The sequence below is a fragment of the Pezoporus occidentalis genome, unplaced genomic scaffold (genome assembly GCF_034315485.1).
Source record: "Pezoporus occidentalis ecotype Australia unplaced genomic scaffold, CSIRO_AGI_Poc_V1 ctg52, whole genome shotgun sequence".
In the NCBI taxonomy this organism is placed as follows: Eukaryota; Metazoa; Chordata; class Aves; order Psittaciformes; family Psittacidae; genus Pezoporus; species Pezoporus occidentalis.
The window spans coordinates 2,698,592-2,723,633 of NW_026915858.1; the positions used below are offsets into that span (position 1 = coordinate 2,698,592).

Sequence of the window (25,042 nt, forward strand, 5' to 3'; positions counted from 1 at the left end):
TGTTGTTGAGTGAAGATTTAGGATTGAAACAGAAGTCCCAATTGTGAACAAAAATCACAATGTTCAAAGATCAGTCTTAGAAGGGATACTACAAGGATTCAGACTATAAATGAGGTAAAATTCTATTTGCAAATAGCCAAAATAATAGGAATAATGGATAATAAGTAACCTTCAAAATAAAAGAGCACATAAGCAGATTGTTTGAAATATTTTCAGCAAAACCCCAAGTAGACCCAAGATCACAGAAAAAAAAAAAAACATCAACAACACCATACTAATCTAAGCAAAGAACTCCAGAAGATGCTGATGACAACTTTTCAAAACCACTTTTGTACATCTCCCCCCACCCAAATTATTCTTCTCAAGGGAGACTGAAAATTTGATCTTGGAATCTAAAGGAAAATCAGAAAGATAAATATAAGACCAGAGAAAATGGGTAGAGATGAGGCAACTGAAAAAAGCAGCAAATCTAACTGTATTACTAACATAGTAGGAAAGATTATATAGTAGGAAAAAAGATTAACTTTACTCTAAGGGTGAAGATACACTGGAACAGGTTGCCCAGAGAAGTTGTGACTGTCCCATCCCCCAAACTATTCAAGGCCAGGCTGGGTTGGGCTTTGAACAATTCAATCTAGTGGAGGGTGTCCCTGCCCATGTCAGGGGGATTGGAACTAGATCTTTAAGTTTTCTTCCAACCCAAACCATTCTGTGATTCCATGACGAAATTCTTCCCTCCCACAGAATTCCTCTATAAGTTAATGCTTTAACATAAAAATACCCTCTTTCAACTGAAATGCAAAACAAATTTCTTTTAGCCTTGATCCGTATAGGTTAATTATAAGTATACAAATAAATATATACTTCACAAACAAGGCACTTCTGTATGCCATTTTCTTCTGAGAATGAGAGTAAGAAGATAAACAGCATATGAAAAATAGTCACATTACATAATTCCCTACTACAATAATAATAACCACAGTACAAAGATCTATAATGACTACTAGAATAGGTAAAAATAAATTTGTACCTTACCTGTTGAACAGTAGAATTTCCTCCATTTAATATAGCAATCCCTAGCTTTAGGGTAGCTGCAACCATTGGACCCATCTCACCTTAAAATGATTTTTAAATATATTTTTAGATCATATATAAAAATAAGAATGTTCTGTTAACTTATCTGTACAATTGAATAAATGGTAATTTATCAGGAGAGGTCTTCTTGTTTCTCTTGTAAAACAGACCTAGTTTTGTTTCATGATCTCTAGTGTAACTGTATCCTCCTGAGTGACTACAGACATAATATAATGTATACACAGTACACAAAAGAAGCAAAATATGTCAGAAAGAACCGAGCTCAATGAATATAAATCATATTTCATTCACAAGAGCGTCCAACAGCTGGTTTAAGGCTGGGTGCTCAATTTAAAGCTAGCTTTCAAGTTTAACAGTGTGTCTCCTCTACCTGCTGGCCCAGATATTTTTTCCTGTTTCTTCAGAAATTTACAGTGATCCAAAGCATTTAGTTACAGTAAAAAAAAAAAATTAAATAGGAATTTTTAAATCATCATTACTGTTGAAACAAATCACAGAACAGCCCATGAAAGCATCAAAACTTAAGAGTCAGATGGTGTCTGTGGGACAAAAGAATACCAATAAAGTAGATATTTGGGCATTAGGGGCAGAAAAATCTATAACTACTTCAGAATTGTGCAAATGCCAGAATCTGGGGGCTTTTTTTTGTCACTGCATACTGCTAAAGGTATGAACTTTTTCATACTTCCTCTCAATCATCACTAGAAAAATTTTAGTAGTAGTAGTACTATTATTGTTATTATTAAATGATGATGAAAGCAACAATAACAATATAACCTCATGAGAATTATTCATCAAGCTTTCCTGGATTAGCTGTCAATAATTTTTGAAACTTTGGATGGATTTTGAAAGCATACTTCTTTAATGCCAAACCTCAGTTTTGCCCTGTAAGAATTGCAATCATTTCAAAGACCATTGAAAATGAGGTTTAATATGATATATACACAACAAAACATTACCTTTACTAGCACTAATCGTCTGTAGAACCATCTCAGCAGCGCCTCGGTCATGCAGTCTGGCTTGCTGATACAGAAGTTTTTGCTTTTCCATTTCTTTTTCCTGAATAAAAATTCCAGTCATTTAAGATGAGGACTTCAGTTAGTATCCGTTCTCCAAAGATTTTATGTTTTCTATTAGTATATGGGCTCTATGGCAACATCATGGATCATTTCAATACATACAATGCCACTGAACAGATATTTAATGTGTTCAAGTAATAGTCTCCCTTTGGTATTTTTCTTTATCATGCTTTTAGCAGTTTATCTGAAAAGAGTCATCTCAATTGTAAATCATGAAGTTAGTTCAAAGCCCATATTCATGATCTATACTGCATATATCAGACTTGCACTTTTGTGCCATGATTTTGTGCAACAGCTCATATTCTTAATAATCTGCTATACTGTGACCATAACTTCATACTGCTCAGTGTGAGGCTCTTGAGTTGCAAGTTGTTGCTGAATACCAGAGTAACAGAAGCATCTCAGATTTTTTTTCAAAACATATCATATTAAAATATAGATTGCCCACCTTTCCAACAGAATATTTGATAGAATACACTGTGCTTTTATATTTTGCATTCTCTAGCGGCAACAAACAATACTGCATAGCGTTGCTTGAGCAATGGTGAAGTTTGTTCTTTATAATTTAAACTACTATCAAAAACATAAAGAAGAACATAAAGAGCAAACATAAAGGCACAGTTAATTCCAGATGAGTTTGAATTTTCACCAAGTTAATTGAAGTTTACTGGAGAATTGAGGATGACTAAGCAGTATAAGTTGCAAAATGGAAGTTGCATAGAGCCCTATGACAGTGAGTCCATCAGATGGCGTGGTAAAAAGCTTACTTAAAAGGAACATGACATAACCAGTTAGTGTCATGTCCAAAAACAACGCCCAAAACATGTATGACCTAAAAGCAGGAACAGCTGCAGCAGAAGTAGCCAGAATGACAGCTTTGCTGCCATAAACTTTCCATCCAATTTACGGAAAAAAGACATTGGAAGATGGAAGAGGTTTAAAAAATGAAGGCTTGCTAAATAGAGGGTATGAACAATAAATTAAAAAAGAAGAGGTAAAAAAGAGAAATATGTTCAAATGAATGAAAAAGAAACCTTTAACTCAAAAGCAAACCAACACAGACATTTATGCTGTTACCAGAGAGTTCTCGCCGAGGCTGGCAAATTTGTTTCTTAAATCTTTGATAATATCGTGCTGCGGAAACAAAATTCATCAGGGTTGTTGTTTTTTGTTGTTTGTTTTTTTTTCACACTATTAGCTCTCCTGAGGTTAAATTGTATCTTTATTTTCTTTTTTTTTTTCTTTAAATTATGTGATAGATCTAGATGGAGGCACAAAAAGGAAAAAAAAAAAAAAATGGAAGCTTTGCTTCATATTTAGCCATGCTAAGGTTTGAAAGTTTTGCCTTCATGTTTAAACCTCTTCCTGTGAATTCAACAAAAACAAAACAGAAACATACACACGCACACACACACACATCACACACACAAACCACTAGGAAATCATGACATCACAGGTTCACTATAGCTACAATAATTTTTTTCTTCTTTTTTTTGCTTTCAGAGTCCACTGAAAATTGATCAGCATTTCTTTTTAAAAAACTATTTCCTATTTCTAGCTACTCTTAGTTTTAGACCCAAGAATCTTTCATTTTTCTTCCTTTGCAAGATTTTTCACTTTCATTCACAAGCCTAATATCAGCTATACTGCTTTCATTATACAATATTTTCTTGTAAGTTTATGAGAATGCTTAGAGTGAAGATGTTTCTGCATGATCTACAGACTAAAAGAATGGTTATTCACACTTCTTACAATGGCACTATAGAAAAAACAGCAGAAACAGCCATTGCAAAACAGCTTCAAGTGAGAAAACTGGCATTTTCCACAGAAATCAAGCTGTCTAGGTAACTAGTAACAAAGCAAACAAACAAAAATAAAAATTCACCACCAAAACCCCATCACAAATCTTTGTTCTAAAAACAACCATTCCTTTGTTGATAATCACCAAAGATTACATTCCTTCTTCAGCTTGACAATGCTTTAGCACTGTTGCTTTCTGCATGTAATGGTAATACATATAAAGAAAATCAAGACTATTTTATCTTGGCTGTTTTCCATTTATATGGGAAAAAGCTGACCACTTAGAAATGCACATACACGTATTCCCACATTATAGACTTTGGAAGCAGAGACTCAAATATTTTCTCCTTCATTCTATTTAGTTCTGGGTTTAAACTATTACAAGCAGCCATATGCAAAAAAACCCATGTTGGTTTAAACAACAAGTTTTAGCTGGACTTTGTAAGAAATAAACTTGCAAAAACTAAATAGGAACTTTAACTGATACGTGTGCCACTGCAATTGTTTATTTCCTCTTAATCTATACAAAGAATGATTCCTGGACTCTGAGAGAGATCCATTTGGAGAGGCTTTTTGCTGCTACCACTAAACTCCCAGCCATGGAGCGCATGCAGTAGCACTCTATGTATTTTTTAATATAAAATTATAAAATGGTTAAAGAGTAAACAGAATAAAGAAAAAGATGAGAAGGGAAGAAATTACTTTAAACTCAACTATCCTAAGATGAATCCTCTTTTGAACTGTCTTCATATTTTAAACGTTTCAAGAACTCTGTTTAGTCCAGAGAATAAGTCCTATTAGATAGGTATTACACAGGCAAAACACCTGTTCATTTCAATGTCAGGCATGCATGCGTACAAGCTATGCATTAAAAGGTAACATCAAGTACTGAAGCACTTTACTCAAGTACTTTATATATATTCAGAGAGAGAGAGACTTTAAGATCAATATATGCTGGTTTATGCTCTATAAAATTGAATTTTTCCTTAATCACTTATTTTGGACCTCTTCAGCTCTAAAAAGCATATACATGAAGTGTCTCCATTTCAGTCTGCGGCAATATCTTTACTGATGGCATCACGCTTGTACTGTCATTCATTTATATCTTCCTTTCTGGCAAGGAAGTTTGATTTGTTTCCTACAGACTGCCTCCATATCCTTGCCCTGCTGATGAGATGATTCAACATATTCATTCCCATTCAAGCAGATATGAACTAACAAAGTATTAAGTCTCTAAAAGGAAAAATACTGTATTGGGTGACTTCCAAAATCTTTGTGTTCTCAGTTTCCAACTTTTTTCTCCAATGGTACACAGCTATGAAACTACACATTACTTCCAAACTGAGTCATCCTTTCTTGTTTAAAGTTGGGTGACAAATTTGATGTATTTGAAATAGCCGACATAGATGTCTAACTCTCTATAGGAATAATAAAAGAAAAGGGTAAGGGATTGTTCAGAAGATTCCACTGTGTTTGGAATTGAACCAGATGGAGCAGAAAATCTTATGTACATGGATAAGTTAGTAAGATTATTATGTAAATACTGCATTAAAAATAAGCAAAGAACTTGGAGCTAAAAATGGTCACTTAATCATTGCAAAGTATTTGCTCTTCAATATACATCACTCCTTTACCCCAGGACTGCGAAAGGCCATGCCTTACATAGATCTCTATCAGTTTTGTTGTGCTACAGCAGTGCCCCGTGGTGTTTGACTTGAAACACAGGGCAGATGGGAGTCTGGGACTGCTCTTGAAAAGTATTCTATTGCTGGTATAAGCAGCAGAAACAGTGTAGGGGAAAAAGATGCTGATAAACACAGAAGATGGGAAGCAGCCAGAGGACCCAATGAAATATCTTAATGAACAGCCTAAAATCATCATTTATCACTAAGCCCCTGAATCGAAACTCAGAGAAAAGCATGGATATTATTCACTCCCTCATTGCAGGAAGGGGGTTTGGACTAGATGATCTTTAAAGGTCCCTTCCAACACAAATTATTCTATGATCCTATGTATAAATAACTTATCATGTAGTCACAGAGAGTGAAACCACATATCAGGTTGCATATATTCCATGGATTAAAAAAACTAGTAAGAAACACATTTTTTGCATACTATTGGAATGTTTTATTCCTAAGAACCGATACATTGATCATGGAGTCTGACTTAATTCTTACCATTCTTTAACAAAAATAGTTACTTATTGTAAATGCATGGTATATGGTCACTCCATTTATGTAGGCATTGTGATAGTGAATTAATGGTAGCCATCTCCAATGGGCTAGTCCCTCAAGAGCTCGCATTATCTGCATGTACTGCCATTTGCAGGTCTTTCTGTGCTGAGAGAAAGCAACCGCACAATGTATCATTTTGACAAAAATCTAGTGAATACAAAAATTCGTGAACAAAGTTGCTACCAGGAACAGGGATGAAGAAAATTGACACAGGAATCTCAATCTCCCCCATTTTTCTTCCTGTGAAGAGCCTATTTAAACCAATTGATTTTAACAAGGTGAGCTAGCTTTTGACTCCTTTTTTTTGAGTTCCCATCCTACGTGTATTTAGAGCACATTAATACGTAGCAAAGCAGTAAAGTCAGTGCCTCAAGTGCAGAAACCTATTTTCATTCAACTAGTGAAACGGTTTGATTGGAAAGCATTTCCTATCAGATAGAATCAAGTGGGACAGTGACACCAGCTCTACAGGGAGTCAGTTGAGCATCTGTTTAATATGATAGAAAGTTAACTCAGAGACAAAGGGCAAGGAGCAAAGATAATGATAAACATTCCAAGCAAATACTAGCAGGCAAATGGAGACAGAAACAGTAAAATGTAGGTAACTTTATTGTGGGCTTATACTGTGACCTCCCTACTGCCCACACGGTGATCCCAATACAGATTACTTGTACAAAAATGAGACTACACTGCATGAGATATGGGCATGAAACTTGTTGATAAAATACACTTGTTTTTATCACATTCTAAGCTTCCCCAGAGGTCTCTGTTGCTCTGACTGCGAAAAGATTCGGAACTTCAAACCTCACACATTTTTAAATTCTAGAAGAGCAATAGAGTTTTATTCCAATACAAACGGAACCGCCAGTCTCTTCACATGCACATAGAACATGGAATAAAAGAACTGCTTTCAACATGGAACTTTGAGATAGATTGACAGACAGAAACACACAAATGCACACATGCACACACAGAGCTGGTATATAGGGCCTTCTCCTATCCTTAGAACTGTTTCTACAGCTGTTTCCTGTCACGTATGAAGGAAGAAAATATTATATGTTGTCAAGAAGTTTAAAACCCTTCTCCATCAGCAAGACAGAAAATTTTCTATGGAGTATATGGCATTTAGTGTATGGTAATCAGTAGGAAGACTGATAGACATGTAGCATTTGAATAGCTGAATTAATGAAAGAAACAAAGAAGAAATAATAGACTGCTTATATACTTTTTTTTTGGGGGGGGGGGAGGGAGTGTTGTATTATGTACTTTGTGTTTGTGGCAATTAAAATACCCTTTAAATAAATGTTTGTGAGTCTCTCTGAGCACATTCATCTTCCAGGGTAATGTCTTTGTGTATGAAGGTGGAATTGTGCAAACATTTGTAGGAGTAAGAGTGAAGCTGATTCTGAAATACATCTTCTTTCCACAGCCATATGGGAACCTCTTTCTTTAGTGAACTGAATGTTAATAGAAGAATTAGCAAATAAAGCCAAAATCATCTCTCTCTTTCCAATGGAGAAGGCTATAATTGCTCCCCACGCTGCACAAGCTACTGACTGAAATCTGACCATCAGCTAAAGCTGTGCATTCCCGATCTCAGGCAAGTCATCTCTACTTAGTCTAGCTGCCATTAGCCACATCACATTACTAGACCTAAATGTCTCAGAACAAAAAAATTCCTATCCCACACACCATATCTCCTCTCAGAACATCAACCTTGCAGAGCTATCAGCAAGCAGCCTGAGTCAACAATGGGAACTGAGACTTTCACTTGCATGAAGTAGGCAAGTAGGCTGGTGCTTAAGCCATGAGTGACCTTTTAGAAACAAATGGTGAGACTTTCATGATGAGACACAAAAGACTGTGTTAAAAAATAAGTCAATTACAAAAATTAACAGTGAAATTTCAGAGCTATGGTTTTAGAGAAAACATGGAACAGCTAAGAATCACGTCAGGTACAGAGTAGCTATGGAGTTTCTATCAAATCCTATCATCACGATGAAGGCTGAGGAATCCGTCCATTCAAAAGTATCTGAATCACAGATAAACTATAATGTAATTGATGGTCTCTCTGTCAGAAACTTTGGAAACAGAATTCTACTACACTATCAAAAATGCTTGTTTGCCAATATACAGAAGAAAAGCCCAACTACTTTCCCTTAAGAGCCAAATAATTATTTTAATCATTCAAATTAAATTATAACCAGAAAAAAGAAAACTGATGCACAAAAGGCAAGAACAGCAAAACAACATGAACAAGACAAATGACACTCTTTTTTACCCAAAATGGCAAGTAATTTTATATGACATATTTTCCATACATAATTCTTGGAGTCTTTAAAAAGAGTCTGTGCACAAGAAGGGTTTAGTAGAGATGTCATGCTGGAACTGAAACATTAAAAATGTTTTCAAGACCCTTTAGTTGAACTTATCCAAGATGTTGGGCCTAAAAAAATCACAAAATTAGACCCAGACAAATACACACATATTTTTTTTTTATTTTACCTTGCTGCGTTGTGATCCTGTCACCTTAAGGAAGAGCAAGGACAAGAAGCAAGATAGTAATAAGAAAAAGAAGTCCAAATTTTTTTTTTTTCTGCAGGTGACTGACCAAACACATACACAAAATTGTCTTTTGAATAGATTAACACATTGTTTGCACATAAGTTTATTAGCTACAGAAAAAACAATCATGAGAAACTAATAGGATCTTCTCTCAAAGGATAAAGTTGAATGCTGAACAAAGAACCCATTATAATTTATGCAAGTACTAATAAATTTCTTAGTGATAAATTTATTCATTCAGCTCAATGACTTCTTATTTATAACTTTTCACATTTATAAGCACAAGACCTAACAAGCATGCATGGGCTAACTGAAAAAAAGCTTATAGAAATAAATATTCTTGGTTTAGCCAGTGATACATCACACAATGCATTTCTGGGGAGGGGGGAACACACCGAACAGAACAAAACAAAACAAAACTAACAAACAAACCCCAAAACCAAACTAACAAAACCAAAAGAAAACAAACAAAACAAAACAAAAAAAAAACCAACAAAACAAAACAAAAAAAGACAGCAAACCACAAAAAAAAACAAAACCAAAAAACAAGCACACACACACACAAAGAGCAGAGCCCTGAAATTTTGATTCCTACCTATATATTTACCAAGAACCAGAAATTTATATATTGGGTACATTAGGTGTAACTCATCTGGACTAGATCTTCAGAGTGACTGAAGAGAATTTGGTATTGGTATTTTGTCCAATTTCTGTATACAGCCAAGTAGGGAATACATACTTAAATAATTCAGTGCTATCTCATGCAGCATCATGTAGGAAATGTACAGAACATCTGATGTGTACAAAAGAATGAGAGTGAAAGCAAACATGCTCCAAACCACTTCTCAAAAATCAGAACAGCACAGGTAGTTTTATATCAAACCAATTAGCATATATATAAATATTTAAAAAGGCATTTATTTCATGTTTCTGCATTTTAGAAAAGATATTAAATATAAGTATTAATTGAATTTAAAGATAAGAAATTTAATGTCAGACTTATAAACTAAAATATGTTAAAATATTAAATATGGTAACAAGCCAATTCCCTCAGTGTCCCTCAGAACAAAAAAATTTTTTGTAAACTCCATTTTACTAACGGAAAAAGAGGGGCAGATCCCAGAGCAAATATATGACAAGGACTCATCTCCCACTCTTGTAATCAACTCATGTAAGTGTGTTTCCTTACACAGTGATGATCATAAAAATAAATCAATATTAAGCAACAATAAATACAGATTTCCTATTCTTAGTGTAAGAAAAAGCTTGGCAGTACAGGTGTACAAAAGCTCACCTTTTACTCAGAGGCACTAATATATATGTGAACATAAAATATTGTATAAACTGCTGGTACCGAATGTACATTACTACTGCAAAAGCAGTATTTCAGTATTTTAATGATCCAAACTAAAGGAGTAAGTTACTACCCATCATATTTTTCTTTAACAACTAAAAAAATTGAAGTCAATCAGATAAACATGTACAATCCATTAAATTATTCTCTCTATAACCTTACATTATTTGATAATACATATGCTTTTGTTTTACTACGATGAATCTGGTGACTCATATCTGCCAATCCAGCTACTGGCATGCACTTCCCTAACATAATAAGCTGCAGTAAGCCATGAACGAAGAAACATAAATGTCAATTGGAAGCTATGAAATAATGTCTAACATGACAAGAAAAAACAAAACAGAAGTATAATCTTACTTCAAAACTCTTCACTTCTTCTTCACCATCATCATCTTCCTCATCATGGCAGCTCTGATACCATGTAGAAAGAAAACATTTATCCGTAAGTTGCGGGTGATGGTGGTGTGTCTAAGACTTTGTTTACTTTACACATAATTTCTCTTGATCTTCTTCCTTGATTTTATTAAAACAGAAAAAATGTATAAAACAGCAAAAAAGTTACCTTTGCCATAATGTCAGCATAGGCCATATACAGGAAATCTTCTTCCAATTTGCTGGTTAACAGAGAGAAGAAAGACAAAAGGAGTAAGATTAGAGCCATTATAGTAGAATTGGAACACAAAATATTTTTAAGCACCTTAAAAATCTTTTTAAAGGATTTCTAAGCCCATAATTAATTACAAAAGTCTGTCTGAAAAATTAGGACTGCATTAACTAATACAAACTGAAAAGTAAAAGCCAGCTTCACAGTGCTTAGAAATTCATAAACGCCTTCCAATGAAGAGAACGTAGTTATTTGTTTAATTATACCTAGAATACACTTACATTTTACATTCAGAATATAATTGTTAATAGGAAATACAGTCAAAAGAGAGAGGTGTGCTACGTCCTGCACACAGCATCTATGACTACAAGGAATTGTATAGGGGTATCTGTCTCTAGAAAACTCTTTGCATCTCATTATTGGTCAGGTTAAAATCTCTCCACATACCACAGGCTAGAGTTGTGCTCACATTCACCATATGAACATATGAACATGTTTTGTTCTAGCCTATGCAATCTCACTTGAACAAGACATATATAACTCCAAATACAGGAGCTATCTGAAAATCTGCATACACTCTGCAGTCTCTCACACCGTCCCTACCATTTTTCAGTCAAGGCTGTTCGACTGAATAGCAGAATAAGTTGATGTAAAGGATCAACTCTTTTAAGGCTTTCATCTTCTTCCGCTGGTTCCTCCCCAGGTTTCTTTAGGGAAAAAAAGATTGTTAAAGTATATTCAATTATCTATAGTGAAAAATGTTTACCCTGTGCAATTTATTAAGCATTAAAATCTTGCATACACGATTTTGATTTGGGCAGCCAGGAGGAAACAAGTTCCAAGCAAAGTATGAAAGAAAAGCCTGAATCCTGACCGTCTTTATGACCATGAAGACTTACAAAGATGATACCATTTGCAAAGCTTTGCATTTCCTCTCCTCATAAAAATTAATCCTCTTCCCTAGATTTTGAAAATAACTTCAATCTTTTATTGCTGTTATCCAGAATGAGTGGCAACCAGATGCCACAATTTGCTGCTAGGCTGCCTCTTTCTCTCTAGGTTAACAAGCTTCATTAGTTAAAAATCAGAATTCTCTATTCCAAGTCTTATGCCAAGTATAATGCTCACTCTGGAACTCTGAGAGGTTTTGTGGGAGAGGAAATCCAAGCCTGAAGCTCACCAATAGTTTTAGACAGAAGGAGCCTGTAACATTGGCAGGATGTAGAATTTTAGAAGATGACAGATCAATAATGTATAAAAAGTATTATATACCATTCAATAACATATACACACACAAATAGGGTAATTTTGTTTGTTTGTTTTTATTTGTTTAGGGTTTTTTTGCTTTCAGGTTTAGACAGCTTTAACTAGTTCACCCTAAATGAAAAATGTAGACCTAAACATTATAACGGCAACCACCAAAGCAGCGCTTTGAAAAGAATCTACACAAAATCTCTCTTCTGGCTTCTTACCTTTCACCAGAAGACATTTTAAAAAGTAATTTTTGCTTATCAAGTTATTGATAAAATCATTTAGTCCACACATATTTTTCTACAAATTACCTAGTAGCTCAAGGAAAACTGGTTGCATAAATTAATTTATGCTCACTCCTCCTCATTTTCATCTAGCAGTATACACTAAAATACAGATAAAGGAAAGAAGTTATGATAATGTCAGATGTTACCTGTTAATTATATGAGTTGGCCACATAACAGATGTGAGGAAAACAGATTTTTTGCCGATTAAAAAAAAAAGTTGTGTGTGCTAGTGTCAAACACATTCCTGTGGGAATGCTTATAGATCTTTATACTTCCTTGTGAAGTCCACCTTTCCCACTCAGCTGTACCAAACATGACTGGTTGCAGCTGAGAATTCACTTTAATTGACCTACCTGTAAAATGACTGTTTCACATGCTAGTCTATGATGACCATACAAGGTTCATTTCACATCGTGCAATATGAGACAGTATTTTCAGTAAAGAGCTGAACAATGCAAATTATAATTCTAGTTATCTCCTCATTATGGAGGTTTTCCCCTGCTCCAGATTTCAATCTCATTTATGATGCTGACTTTTCTCTTTAATTAAATGGCAGCAATCTATACTTAGGTTATCAATCAGAACATCTCCCTAATGTTATCAAAACTGATAAGCGAAAAGGCAGAAGTTGTGTTAATGTTTAATACAAATTATTAGCTTTCATAGATTTAATTCAAATTAAATGGGGGATCAAAGTCACCAAAGACTGAGTTAAGCAAAACTCATTAAGCACAGTATGAACCCTAGAACTAAATGCTTTTCTGAAATTCTGGGAAACAAGTATTGTTAATTTCCAGTGTTTTCAGAAATATGCCCTAATGTTAAAGCATAAAAAGCTTTAACTGAATGTAACATAAAAGGATAAAACAAATAACTTTTAGTTGCCATTTCTAAATGTTGAAATTTTTAAAGATATAATTTTTGTATAATCTAATTAATAAACATCCATTAAACATAAGTAATGCCTACCCAGAAAACTAACCAATAATTTTATTATATAAACTTAAGTGTTTATATAACCTATTTGGCTGAAGCAGAAGCATTTTAACTATTAATAAAGATAGCGTAGAATATTGTATGATTTTAATATAAAACATTAAAAATCTAGTTCCCTTAGAGGCTTGATCTGTTGAATCAAAATTAAGAATCAGCAGAATCAAGCTCCTCAAATAGAGGACTTGTGAATACTTTTATCTTTTACTATACAGAGATGGAAGAAGTGGAGCCACTTTTGTATAATAGACTTAAGGACAGAAATTTTAGGGAACAAAACTGCAAGTTTAGCCCAGTCCTCTGCTTTAGGGGATGTAAATATTCATCTCCCACATGTCAAAAAAAAACCCTTACTACAGGTCTATAAATTGCCTGGATCTAGCAAAGTCTAGAAAGAGGTAGCTTTTATTGATTTTCTCACTTTAAATTATTCTTACTTAGCAGAAAAGACAGTTCAAGACGCTTGGTACTGAGAAAGCACACACTATGGCATACAACATTGTAGTTTACTGACTACAAGAGTTAAAGGATAGGAGGTTTTGGTATATTTTCTGGGCCCTGGATAGTTCCAGTTTTCTACTTAACATGTGAACAGTTCAGAAACTTCAGATAATCCTTCAAGCATACATTACAGAACCCAAGGTTCCTCCTTTGCCCCCCTTCCAGATGGGTTCTGCCACCACAGCCCAGGCTGTGATTCCACCTTGACAGTCCAATAAATCTTTAAATCATTGCTCTACCAGGGTACAATTTCTCTAAGAGGGACAGAGAACCTTCACCAGTATCACAACACCTTTCATGAAGTCAACACAAATATGGGTCAGCCTCACAGAGCTGAACAGTAGAACTTCAATCTCTCAACCTCCAAGACAGTGCTCTAAAGCAGCAAGCATGTGATAGGAATTTACTTAAAAGACAGAGTTTTGTTTGCTCTTTTGAATGAAAGATGTAATACATCTCTTCTTAAGAGACTTCTGGAGACACACTTCTCTGTATGCTTGAGAAATTAGAAGTGAAGGCTTATAGTCCTTTAATAAAGGATAATATAGCAGCCAATCCAGCCTGCTTCTGTCTTCTCTAACAGTTTTTCACATAAGCTACCTGTCAGTAAGGAGTTCTGCATTAGCAAACATATGGTTTCACAGAGGAGGTAAGGAGATAACCCCCGCTGTCAGAGTATAATCAAATGACCATACTGGGTTATTTCTTCACACAGATACATACATGCAGACAGTTATGTCATTCCAAGTGCCACATATACACACACACATGCTCTCAACTGCTAAAACGTAACTACTTCTGACAATCAACCTGCATTCTCTAAAATATTTGCAGTGTGTTGGGATACATGAAGATATCGGCTTAAACGGCTGTATACGAAGTGAGTATTTGCAGATCTTTTTCACAATGCTTGATCATACAATAAGGATGCCATACAAAAAGGAATTCTGCCTGTGTGCAGGCAAAACCAAACTTCCATAGTCTGTTTATGTGGAGCCTGTTGCTGCTGATCTTCCTTTCACTATTTTGATCCTTATTTTCAAAATTGTTCCAACTTGGGTAGCTGGTTTTAAGCACAAGCTTTAAAAACTACAAGCAAAGTATTGTACTTTTCTAATAGCAATTTCCCAGTTAGCTTCCGCTATTGCAGAGAGCAGGCTCACCTCACAATAAAGACTGATCTCAGACTGTGTTCTGTTGGACCTCCCAAGGTCAGAATCATTTCCTAATACTAGTTCTTGCCCAGCCTTCAAAAGAACTACCTTTCTGAGAGACAACTGTAACAGATGAGGACACAAAACTTAAATGAAAATCACCCCAGGGATTTACGAGTCAAAAGACATGGTTCTAACACTTCACTGTTGGTAAAAATCCTCGCCTCCCTGACAACAGCATTTTTCTGTGAAGAAGAATCAGACTCTGCTTCTGAAGGACTGACTACACTACATCTAGAATTCCTCTAGTTCATATTCTAACCTTTTGACCTAAATCGCTTTATGAAGTCTTCAAATACATAAAGGTTAACTTCAAAGAAAGAACAGGCTGTTCCCCTTCTCCAGAGGGCAGAAGATAAGAGATAGGGGAACGACAGCAGCTGGCACGTAATTTACACAACAGTTTCGAAAGTTTTATAAAAGGTTACTGAATGCCTGAAGCAGACTGCTTAGGGGAATCTGGAATATCCATCACTTGCAATTTTTAACACTTGTCGAGATGACTTAGATAAAAAGTGACTTGGTTAGATACAGCTTAGATGATGGCTTATGTACCTCACAGACTTGTACTTATAATTATACAAGACGAATGTTAATCCATAACACATTCCCATGACCCTTTGCACCCAGACGTACTGCTAAGTCTTCTATCAGTTTGTCTTCAAAATAGTGCTCTTCTGTTTCAATCCAAGATTTATCATAGCCTTGAAGAAAAAGATTGACTGCTCGGTGCCTAAAAAGGGACATTTAAAACAAAAGCTGTAAACTTTTAAAGATAATAGTGTCAATATGAACTTGAAGAACTGTCCAGTCATTTACAAGGAAAGCAAAACTTTTAAAGTAAAACCTGCCAAAGGCACCTATTTTACATATTAAGTTGACATTAAAATGTTCTGTGCAAAACTGTGTCCCATTAACTTGTAAAACTGGTATTAAAAAGTATTAATAATTATTTTGTGAACAGATAATAAACAGAAAGAAATTTAAACCCAAGTAAGAAAAAAAATCAATTTGTCACATTAGTGATTTTTATTTTTAATATGATTTTGTATAATTTAATTTAAAAAATGAAATGACTGCAATAAATAACTTTGGATTGTGCCAAATAATTGATTTTTTAAATGTTCATTATTAGAACTGCACATCTAAAATAATAAACCTTTTTTTTTTCTCAAACTCCATGAAATTAAATGAATGATGAGGGTAGGGGAAAGAGGGTATTATGGAATTATGACATTTACTGCTTTTTGGTTTTTTGAGGATTCAGTGCAAAATGGAGTGTGTGACAATGAATTCTCCATGGATAATTTTATTAATCATTAATTTTTTTAAACACATGCCAGTCTCACAGACTGAAAAGGAAGATGTATAATTAAAATATATAGGGATGCTAGTTATGCGCAGCTGACCTACTTGAATAGCTACAAATGGAAATATTTTTGTTCTATTTCCAGCCATCACAGCACCCTCATTTCAAGCTAGTATGATTCTCATGCCCTTGCACTTCCTGGGACAGACTTCAAGATTCATCCTACTATCTATGGTAATAGTTATGCATAATTTGAGGAAAAATTAGACAATTATGATGTTGAAAAGATCAGATACCAGCATTCAAGTAATTATTTTCAGAAATTGCATGAAAGGACAGTTGCCTTTTTCTGAATGCTCATTCCTTCCAGAATCTCAGGATTCTGAAAGTTGCTCAACTACAGATCCCATTCTCTATTGAACAAGAAAGAAGAGAAAAAGAAGCCACAGGAAAAGGTATGAAATGCCTTGAGTATGTGTATGTTTTTCTTGTCTAATAGAATGCTCTTCCCATAAGTGCACAATAAATAGACACATTTTCAGACAAATAGTATCAGTTTATTTCCTTCATATAGAACATTTAGCATCTAATAATGAAGGTAACTCCATATTTCCAGAGCTACACCATGGGTTAGGGGGAAATTCATCTCCCAAGATATTACAGTGGCACCAATGTCAGTTTCTGCATTTATTTTTTATGAAAGGCATCTACTTTTCAGAAAAGAAATCATACCAGGAGGATCAGGTGGAATAACAGCAGGAGGAAACAATCAGAAATTTAAAATTGTGCTTTTTTTGTATTTGTTATTCTTTTCAGAAAATATATTAGAAGAAAGTAATTAGATCCGCTAGAAGAAAGTAATATACAAAGTACATTACCACTCAGGTTATCAATTACCAGATTACATGCTTTTATTCCTTTTGATCTCACCGAACAGCACTGTATGAACATAAATGCATTTGTGAAAAATAGAATACATATAGCTCTTACCTTGGCAGATTATACAATGGTGCCATTCTAAAGCAGGCAACTACTGCTCTTTTCCTCTGTTTAGACAGCAGCTTATGCCACACTGCTTTCTTGGAGCGCTGAGGATGCTCAACCTGTTACATAAAATACAGATGGCAAAATAAACAATGTGGCAATGTCCCTACTGTCTGGGCATAGTAATGTTAAAAAAATGTGAGGTAACGGATAAATCAAGTGGAAAGATAACAGAATTATAACAGTTAGAGAAAAGTGTTCTAGACAGAGATCAAATGATCAGCCAAATTGTAGAATCAAAATTTAGAATATAAACATAAAAGCAAAAATCTCCCTTGTCTTGTTTGAGTGTGTTTGTTTGTGGGAGGTTTTTTTCTTTTATAAATGACTGTGCTAGTTGAATAATTGGTCCTTTGTTTCCCAACATCACCAAAGGAGCCAGGGTAAGTTAGCATCTCTATCCTTAAAGACTTGGTGATTCTCCTTTGTAATAAAATAAGGCATTTTGTTTAAAATATGTAGTGATAATGATGTTTATGTAGACTCATTTTTCAACCCAAACATAGTAATCCCAGAAGACTTTTCTAGTTTAGTGCAATACAAAAAATTATTCATAGTTAAACAAACATTTACTTAAACAGACTAAAATACTGCTAAGCATTCAGTGAAATGGATAATTACACTTGTAAGATTAAAGGGTGACATTCTAAAACAAGTTCTTTCCAAAAGACAAAATACTAATGAAAAACATTTGTTAAGAGAAAGGACAGAAAAGCATTCACAAAAATACAGTCACAAGACAAAGTCAGCGCTAACAATTTAGAAGTCAGACAAGCCCAAATGTGTTAGGTAATTAGTAGTATCTTCACAAACAACTATAAAACCCTCTATACTTTCCCAAAAGAAATAGCCTCGGCCTACACAAGCAGATCTCTGAAAATAAAAACAAAGAAGTTAGCTGTGCATGGAAAAAAAACCACAAAGAACGAACTGATCTTTGCCAGTGGAATAAGCATTCAGAGTATGTACACATGGAGAACAGAGTATCTGCATATGGAGTTAAAAATGCTTACTCAATAATACCACAAAAACAGACCCGCTGCTCACATATTCATATTTTTAAAGACATCAAATTAACTATTTCAGTAACAAAAGCACTTAAGCACTTGTCTAGAGGAGATAAGTAAAGCTGTGGGGCCAAATCTTTAGACAAATAGATGCAAAGTATCCATGATAAAAGCACCCAGCATTTACCTCACTGCATAGTCATTTTTTAAATTCAATGAGAAGCATTAATCTGAAATGTAGATATGGTATTACAATGGGAATCTGGCCTGTTCTGTACTAGTGCTGGACTCTATACACTGAGATTAATCCTATGACAGAACATGGAAAACAGAAGGATAATACCTCAGGTTTCACTCCCTAAAGCAATTTCTCCAAACTACACAAGCTTAACCAACTTATACACATGATGATAAATCTAAAATGCCAGAGAACAAGAGATTCTATATGCTGTTTGAACTCAAATACTAGAATCTAATGCTGAATTATGCAACTCTGTACATGCTAAAATATTTTCTTTCAGCTTGGTTAATTTCAATTAAACCATGGTTAAAAGAGAAGATTTTTTTGCCACTCATGTTTCTAACTTTCCTCTGCTCTTCATTCTCCCTCACAGCCACACTGTATTCTTTCAAATCAACACCCTTTCTCCCGTCTCTCCCTCTCTAGTAGGATAACCATGACTGCCATGGATTTACTTCCATATTCTATCACTTTTAGCTTGCTCCATGCATATTCAATTACATGTAAAATTTAGTAACCCCTTTTAAACCTCTTCTATCAAACTGTGTAGGGCTGCTGACCTTGAAGCAAGCCCATATTAAGGCTGGAGAACTATGTGAAGACTACTTGTGTGATGCAAGCGGCAGCCCACACATTTATAACATGCTTTGTGCATGCCAAGATCTCTGAAAGACACTTTTAGCAACCAAATGCTGCACAGTGTATATACAAGCACTTTTATGTAACAATCTGATTCCTACTTGGCTGAACCAGTGATATCATTGTAATATGGAAACTTCCTGATATGGGGTCTCAAAACCTGTGCCAAGTTTCTGAATGAAACCAACTAATCTAATGAGAGACCAAGAGTGTTGGATTCGCAAATGTTCTTTGAAAAGGAAAAAAAAAACCAAACCCTGAGCAAATTTTATATGTAGTCAGTTTATAGTTTGTGGTGTAACCAGCAGCATTCATCTCTGCCACTAGGAATACCCTTAAAATTAGCATGCTGTTTCTTCAGTACATTTTAAAAAAGAAAGCCTAGAAAACACAAAGCAACTCTAAAGTTCTGTCCTGGGTTCAGCAGTAGCAGTCATTTTTCCCCTTCTTGGTAGCTGGTGCAGTGCAATGTTTTGACTTTCAGCTCGGGAACAGAGCTGATAACAAGCGATGTTTTGGTTTGGCCAAGGACTTTGTGAGCCTCATGCTCTGCCAGGGAGGAGGGGGAGCCAGGAGGAAGCAGAGACAGGACACCTGACCCAAACTGACCAAAGAGGTATTCCATACCACAGCACGTCATGCCCAGGAGGTAACTGGGAGTGAGCCGGAAGGGCTGGGAGTCTGCAGGGTTGGAGGAGGTATCGGTCAGAGCTTGGTCGGGCTGGGGGGGCGAGTTATCGGTCGGCTGGTGGTGAGATGATGTATTCTTTTCCCTTGTTATTTCCTTTATCATTATTATCACTGGTGGTAGCAGTAGTGATCTGTGTTATACCTTAGTTACTAAACTGTTCTTATCTCAACCCGTGGGAGTTGCATTCTTTTCAATTCTCCTCTCCGTCCCTCCGGGAGCAGGGGGAGGGCAAGAAAGGGGGGGAAGTGAGCGAACGAATTACCTGACTGAGTTTAAACCACGACAGTTCTTTTTGGCGCCCAACGTGGGGCACGAAGGGTTGAGATAACGACAGATCTGACCGGATTAATAGTCACTCGTCACAATGCTGATTTATTGGGTCTCAGAGTTGTTTCGCTTGATCTCACAGCTTCAGAATGTTGTAACTTACGTAGAGCCGGTATTTGCTGTGTTAGTGTTTATCAAGTATGGGGCCTGGGCTAAGGTTCTTGTCTCACTGTGCTTTATGGCAATGGCTTGTAATACGGGCGGGCTCCAGCAGCAGGGCGGGACGGACGTGGCCTTGGACTTGTACGTGGCCGTCCGGCTGCTCCTCACCGGCCTGGCCCTCGCCCTACTCTCCATCTTCGTGAGGCTGCGGGGAGCCGAGGGGGAGCGGTCCCGGGAGCCGGCGGCTGCTGAAGCGGCCCGGGAGAGCGGCCCCGGGGACCAAGCGGCGGCGGGAGCGGGGCCGGAGGCCGCGAGGGGACGGCTGCCGGTGGAGGAGGTCGGGGCGGTCGAGGAGCAGAAGGAAGGGGCTGCCGAGCAGCGGGAGAAGGCGGCGGAGGAGCCGAGCCCCGCGGAGGAGCCGAGCCCCGCGGAGAAGCCCAGCCCCGCGGCCGAGCCCAGCCCCGCGACGGCCGAGAGCGTTTCCCGGAAGCCGCCCGCCGAGCCCCAGGAGGATGCAGGAGACCACGCAGCATTTCCCAGCAAGGCAGAGGAGGAAGAGCTGGACTCAGGAAAAGAGAAGCTGGCGGTGGGGGAGCCGGCAAGCACAGCAGCTACACCAGCCCCAGTGACAAGTACAGCAGCTACACCAGCCCCACTGACAAGTACAGCAGCATCAACTGAGAGTTCTGAAGGTTTTGAATGGCCTTTGGGTATCCTTGGGACCTGCCTGCTGATTGTGATGGGGATCAGCATGTTGGCACACACACAGACTGTGTTCTACCCACAACCATTTTGTCTGATCTCAGAAGTTAAGCAGAGTCAGGTTTGGGTCTTGTCTGGGGTTAGACAAGGATATAGGGGGACCAAAAGGTTTTCTCCAAGGCTGGACAGTGATGAGTGGCAGGGTGTGTGGGACAGTATGGGCAAGTATCTAGTCCACTGGGCCCCTCCAGTGCTTTGGAAGCATCGGAGATGGAAGGCAGCTGTATGGAGTCCCCAGCAACAAGCTGCAGAAACTGCTTAAGGGGACAGTGAATTATTTTAAGCCTGGTGGGCCCATGGCACTTCAGGCCATCAGAGCAGAGATGCAACACAGAGATGGCCTCATGATCGAGGGGTGGACTTAGCAATGGACACTATTGCCCAGGTTATTCACGAGTGTGAACACTGCACACAGTCTCTCCTGCTCTGGAAGACTGTTACAAGAGATGGAGCCTGACATCATGGACCAGATGGACTCAGCAGCTTTATAGGGACTGGTCCATGCACTAAGATAAGAGTGCACTGAGATAAGAGTGATGGTATATTGAAAATGTGATCTGAGCATGACGTGAATGGTATGGAATAAGGGGTGGATAATGTCCTGGGTTCAGCAGTAGCAGTCATTTTTCCCCTTCTTGGTAGCTGGTGCAGTGCAATGTTTTGACTTTCAGCTCGGGAACAGAGCTGATAACAAGGATGTTTTGGTTTGGCCAAGGACTTTGTGAGCCTCATGCTCTGCCAGGGAGGAGGGGGAGCCAGGAGGAAGCAGAGACAGGACACCTGACCCAAACTGACCAAAGAGGTATTCCATACCACAGCACGTCATGCCCAGGAGGTAACTGGGAGTGAGCCGGAAGGGCTGGGAGTCTGCAGGGTTGGAGGAGGTATCGGTCAGAGCTTGGTCGGGCTGGGGGGGCGAGTTATCGGTCGGCTGGTGGTGAGATGATGTATTCTCTTCCCTTGTTATTTCCTTTATCATTATTATCACTGGTGGTAGCAGTAGTGATCTGTGTTATACCTTAGTTACTAAACTGTTCTTATCTCAACCCGTGGGAGTTGCATTCTTTTCAATTCTCCTCTCCGTCCCTCCGGGAGCAGGGGGAGGGCAAGAAAGGGGGGGAAGTGAGCGAACGAATTACCTGACTGAGTTTAAACCACGACAAGTTCAAAATAGGTAACGATTTGGTAAGTAAAATGGAAAGAGTAAATTTATCAAGTAGTCTTTGATTTGTAGAATCTACCAGCATAGGGTATTTTTTTTAATTTCAAAATTCAAAGAATTAAAACCTTAACCATAAGTTATACTCTTGTCCAAAGGGGAGGAAAAAAACAAAATCAGAAACAGCCTACCAACAGCAAGCTTCTAGATTATTGAGATTTTTCTGAATTTTAATGCCAGTTTGATTTTCTAAATGTTTATATTCTTGCCCACATTCAGGCAAACTTCATATAGATTTTGTCAAGTGGATGTTCTTCTTACGGCTTTTTAAAATAGTAAATAGCTTTCTAAAGCTATCTATAGAAAAACTGTGCATCAAATCAGCTGACTGTCCTACTCCATGCAGTTACAATATGTGGCTTCTAACCAGATATTTCCATAGGCAGCTTTAATAATACTTTAATAATTTAAGAAGCTCAACTGAGGAAAAACACCTTGAAAAAAAGGCATTTTTTTAATCATTAAGTTGTTTTACTCACATTTCGTAGTCCATTGGCAATTTAGCCATTACTTCCTGCTAGGTGAAATGCACCAGAAGGAAGCTACAACATTGGTATCACTTTCTTAATCCCTCTCCAAAATAAATTATTATTGCAGCTGCTGTAAACACACTGTGTGATTGACATTACCACAGCATATAACATTAAAGACAGCATGTGAAAGCATAACTGAAAGGCTGAATACTTCTGTTTAGATTAAGAAGCAATGGAATTGGGAAAATGTGTCTAACCTGTTCCAGGTGAAAGAGTACATTAGCTATATCAAGGACCCTTTCCACAGTCTTCTCCGGATCTGAGGAATCTTCAGTCCTATTTGGTAAATCTTTGTAAAGTGCCATCTGCCACCTAATGGCGGGATCCTCAAGCTGCAGGAGAAAGATTTCATGTGTCACCAAGGAAAATGTTCTAAACGCAGGGTCAAACAGTTTAACTAGCACGGAAGCTGCTTCAAAGAACAACAGAAGGGCTTTATATGGCTAACCCACATCTTTACATGGCTAAACCCTACAGGGTCCACTACACAGACTGGGAGAACAAAATTAACAACTGATTTGTACAGTGTTTCTTGAGAGCTTCCAGAGGACTAAAAGTCTAAAAATCATACAAAGAACAAACAATCACGGGCCAGCAAACAGCACTGGCAACAGCAATTAATATATTATTTGAGGAAAAGTAATGAGTATGAGGTAGATAGACATAACGACATTGACATTCCAATTACTAAGCCAAAACAATTGTTGCTCTTTCAGTTGGGATTATTTGGTTTTCAGTCATGGAAATCAGTAATACTGGTCTTATTTATGATTAGGGCTTTTTTATTTCAGTTTTTTCAATTGTTAAAAAATCCTAATTTTAAAGATCGCTAGCTAAATATTAATTTTACTGATTGCTAGCTAATGAAAAGTTAGTTTATGAAAACAGATTCAAGATGCATTTTACTACAAATTGTAAAGAACTGCATGAAAAAGTGGTTTTTTTTCCTTATTTTTCTCTTTGCAATTCATTTTTTCCATTTCAGTGATCTGTGATTCTCTGTTTTACCAGTAACAATGTCTTTTTTGGTTCATTTTGTCTCCCCAGTGCTTCTGCTAATCAACACTGATGCAACATACTTCGTGACCCCCTCTTGTGTCAATGACACTGAAGGCAAATGCAATGCGTAACCCATTTTACTGAGAAGCTGTGGCCAGTGATCATTCCTGATTGATTGTGCAATTTAGCTTTACATCATGCTGGCCCAGATTCCTAGAGCATTTAGTAGCCTAAACCCTACAGATTCAAATAGGGCTTAAACTCAACACTTACTTTTATAAAACATCTTTGTGGATCCAGATTTCAATTTGTGCTTAAGATGAGACAATAATGCTAATTTACTGCCACAAAACATCTTAAGATACACAGTTTACTGAAGTTCCAGGAATGATTATAAACTTACACAGTCGCTCAATAATAGTTTATTACAACCTAGAAAGCCACAATTGGCAGGCATTTCTTCCACCTTTCGGCTTTTCCATTTCTTAACAACTGTCACATCCATAGTCTTTGTGTCAGCATTTGACTGGATCATCATGAATGGATAGTCCACAAAAGATTTTTTAATCACAGGTGGAGATGTCTTTTGATCTGAGGACTCCTCACATTCTATCAAGGTACAGCTTTTTTGTATAGGTAGTTTTTTAAGGGTATGAGTAGTTGACATTTCAAGGTGTGAATTAGCATGGCTGGAAGAAGATTTTGGTGACTTGAGCTTCATCCATGTCAAAATGAATGCAAGTTTCGTCATCAATTTCTTGAAATAAAAGGCTCGGTACTGAGTAACAGCATGCAGGCATGCAAGGAAAGGAAAGACAGAAACAGGGTGAAGACAAATGTAGACAAAGATAGACAAATGCATGAAACAGACGCCACAACATTAATAGCTAGATTCAGAAGGATGATTCTCAAAGAGTGCAGTTCTCCAAAAATAAATCAAGATAAATTACATTTTAGCTCTAATATAAGTGATAGAACATGATGTCTGAGAAGCAAAAGTGGTTAACAGAAAACCAGCCTTTCCAGTAAGCGGTCTTTTTCCCCTGTTTTGAAAGCCCCCTTCACCAACACCATTATAACTAAGATACATATTAATTCATAACATCAAACAATAATTTAAATTTATGAGACCATTTGGCCTACATTTCTTTTATGTCTGACTCAGACAACAAAAGGCTAGAGAATGAAT

The 25,042-nt window shown here is 36.9% G+C and overlaps 1 protein-coding gene across 6 annotated transcripts in view; it reads right to left on the minus strand.

Moving 5' to 3' along the window:
- RYR2 (ryanodine receptor 2) overlaps window positions 1–25,042 on the minus strand; it is a 382,151-nt gene that overhangs the window by 45,704 nt on the left and 311,405 nt on the right. For 3 of the 6 annotated variants that reach the window (XM_062637382.1, XM_062637380.1, XM_062637379.1), the window contains 10 exons: window positions 23,052–23,186; window positions 18,170–18,206; window positions 17,280–17,391; window positions 15,617–15,713; window positions 11,338–11,441; window positions 10,693–10,744; window positions 10,488–10,541; window positions 8,714–8,737; window positions 2,055–2,154; window positions 1,036–1,115 (listed from right to left, as the gene is read on the minus strand). In XM_062637382.1, coding sequence (XP_062493366.1) covers window positions 1,036–1,115; window positions 2,055–2,154; window positions 8,714–8,737; window positions 10,488–10,541; window positions 10,693–10,744; window positions 11,338–11,441; window positions 15,617–15,713; window positions 17,280–17,391; window positions 18,170–18,206; window positions 23,052–23,186 — 795 coding nt within the window. Of the gene's footprint in view, window positions 1–1,035; window positions 1,116–2,054; window positions 2,155–8,713; window positions 8,738–10,487; window positions 10,542–10,692; window positions 10,745–11,337; window positions 11,442–15,616; window positions 15,714–17,279; window positions 17,393–18,169; window positions 18,207–23,051; window positions 23,187–25,042 lie in introns of all 6 variants that reach the window. The other 3 variants (XM_062637383.1, XM_062637384.1, XM_062637381.1) reach the window with 2 other exon arrangements.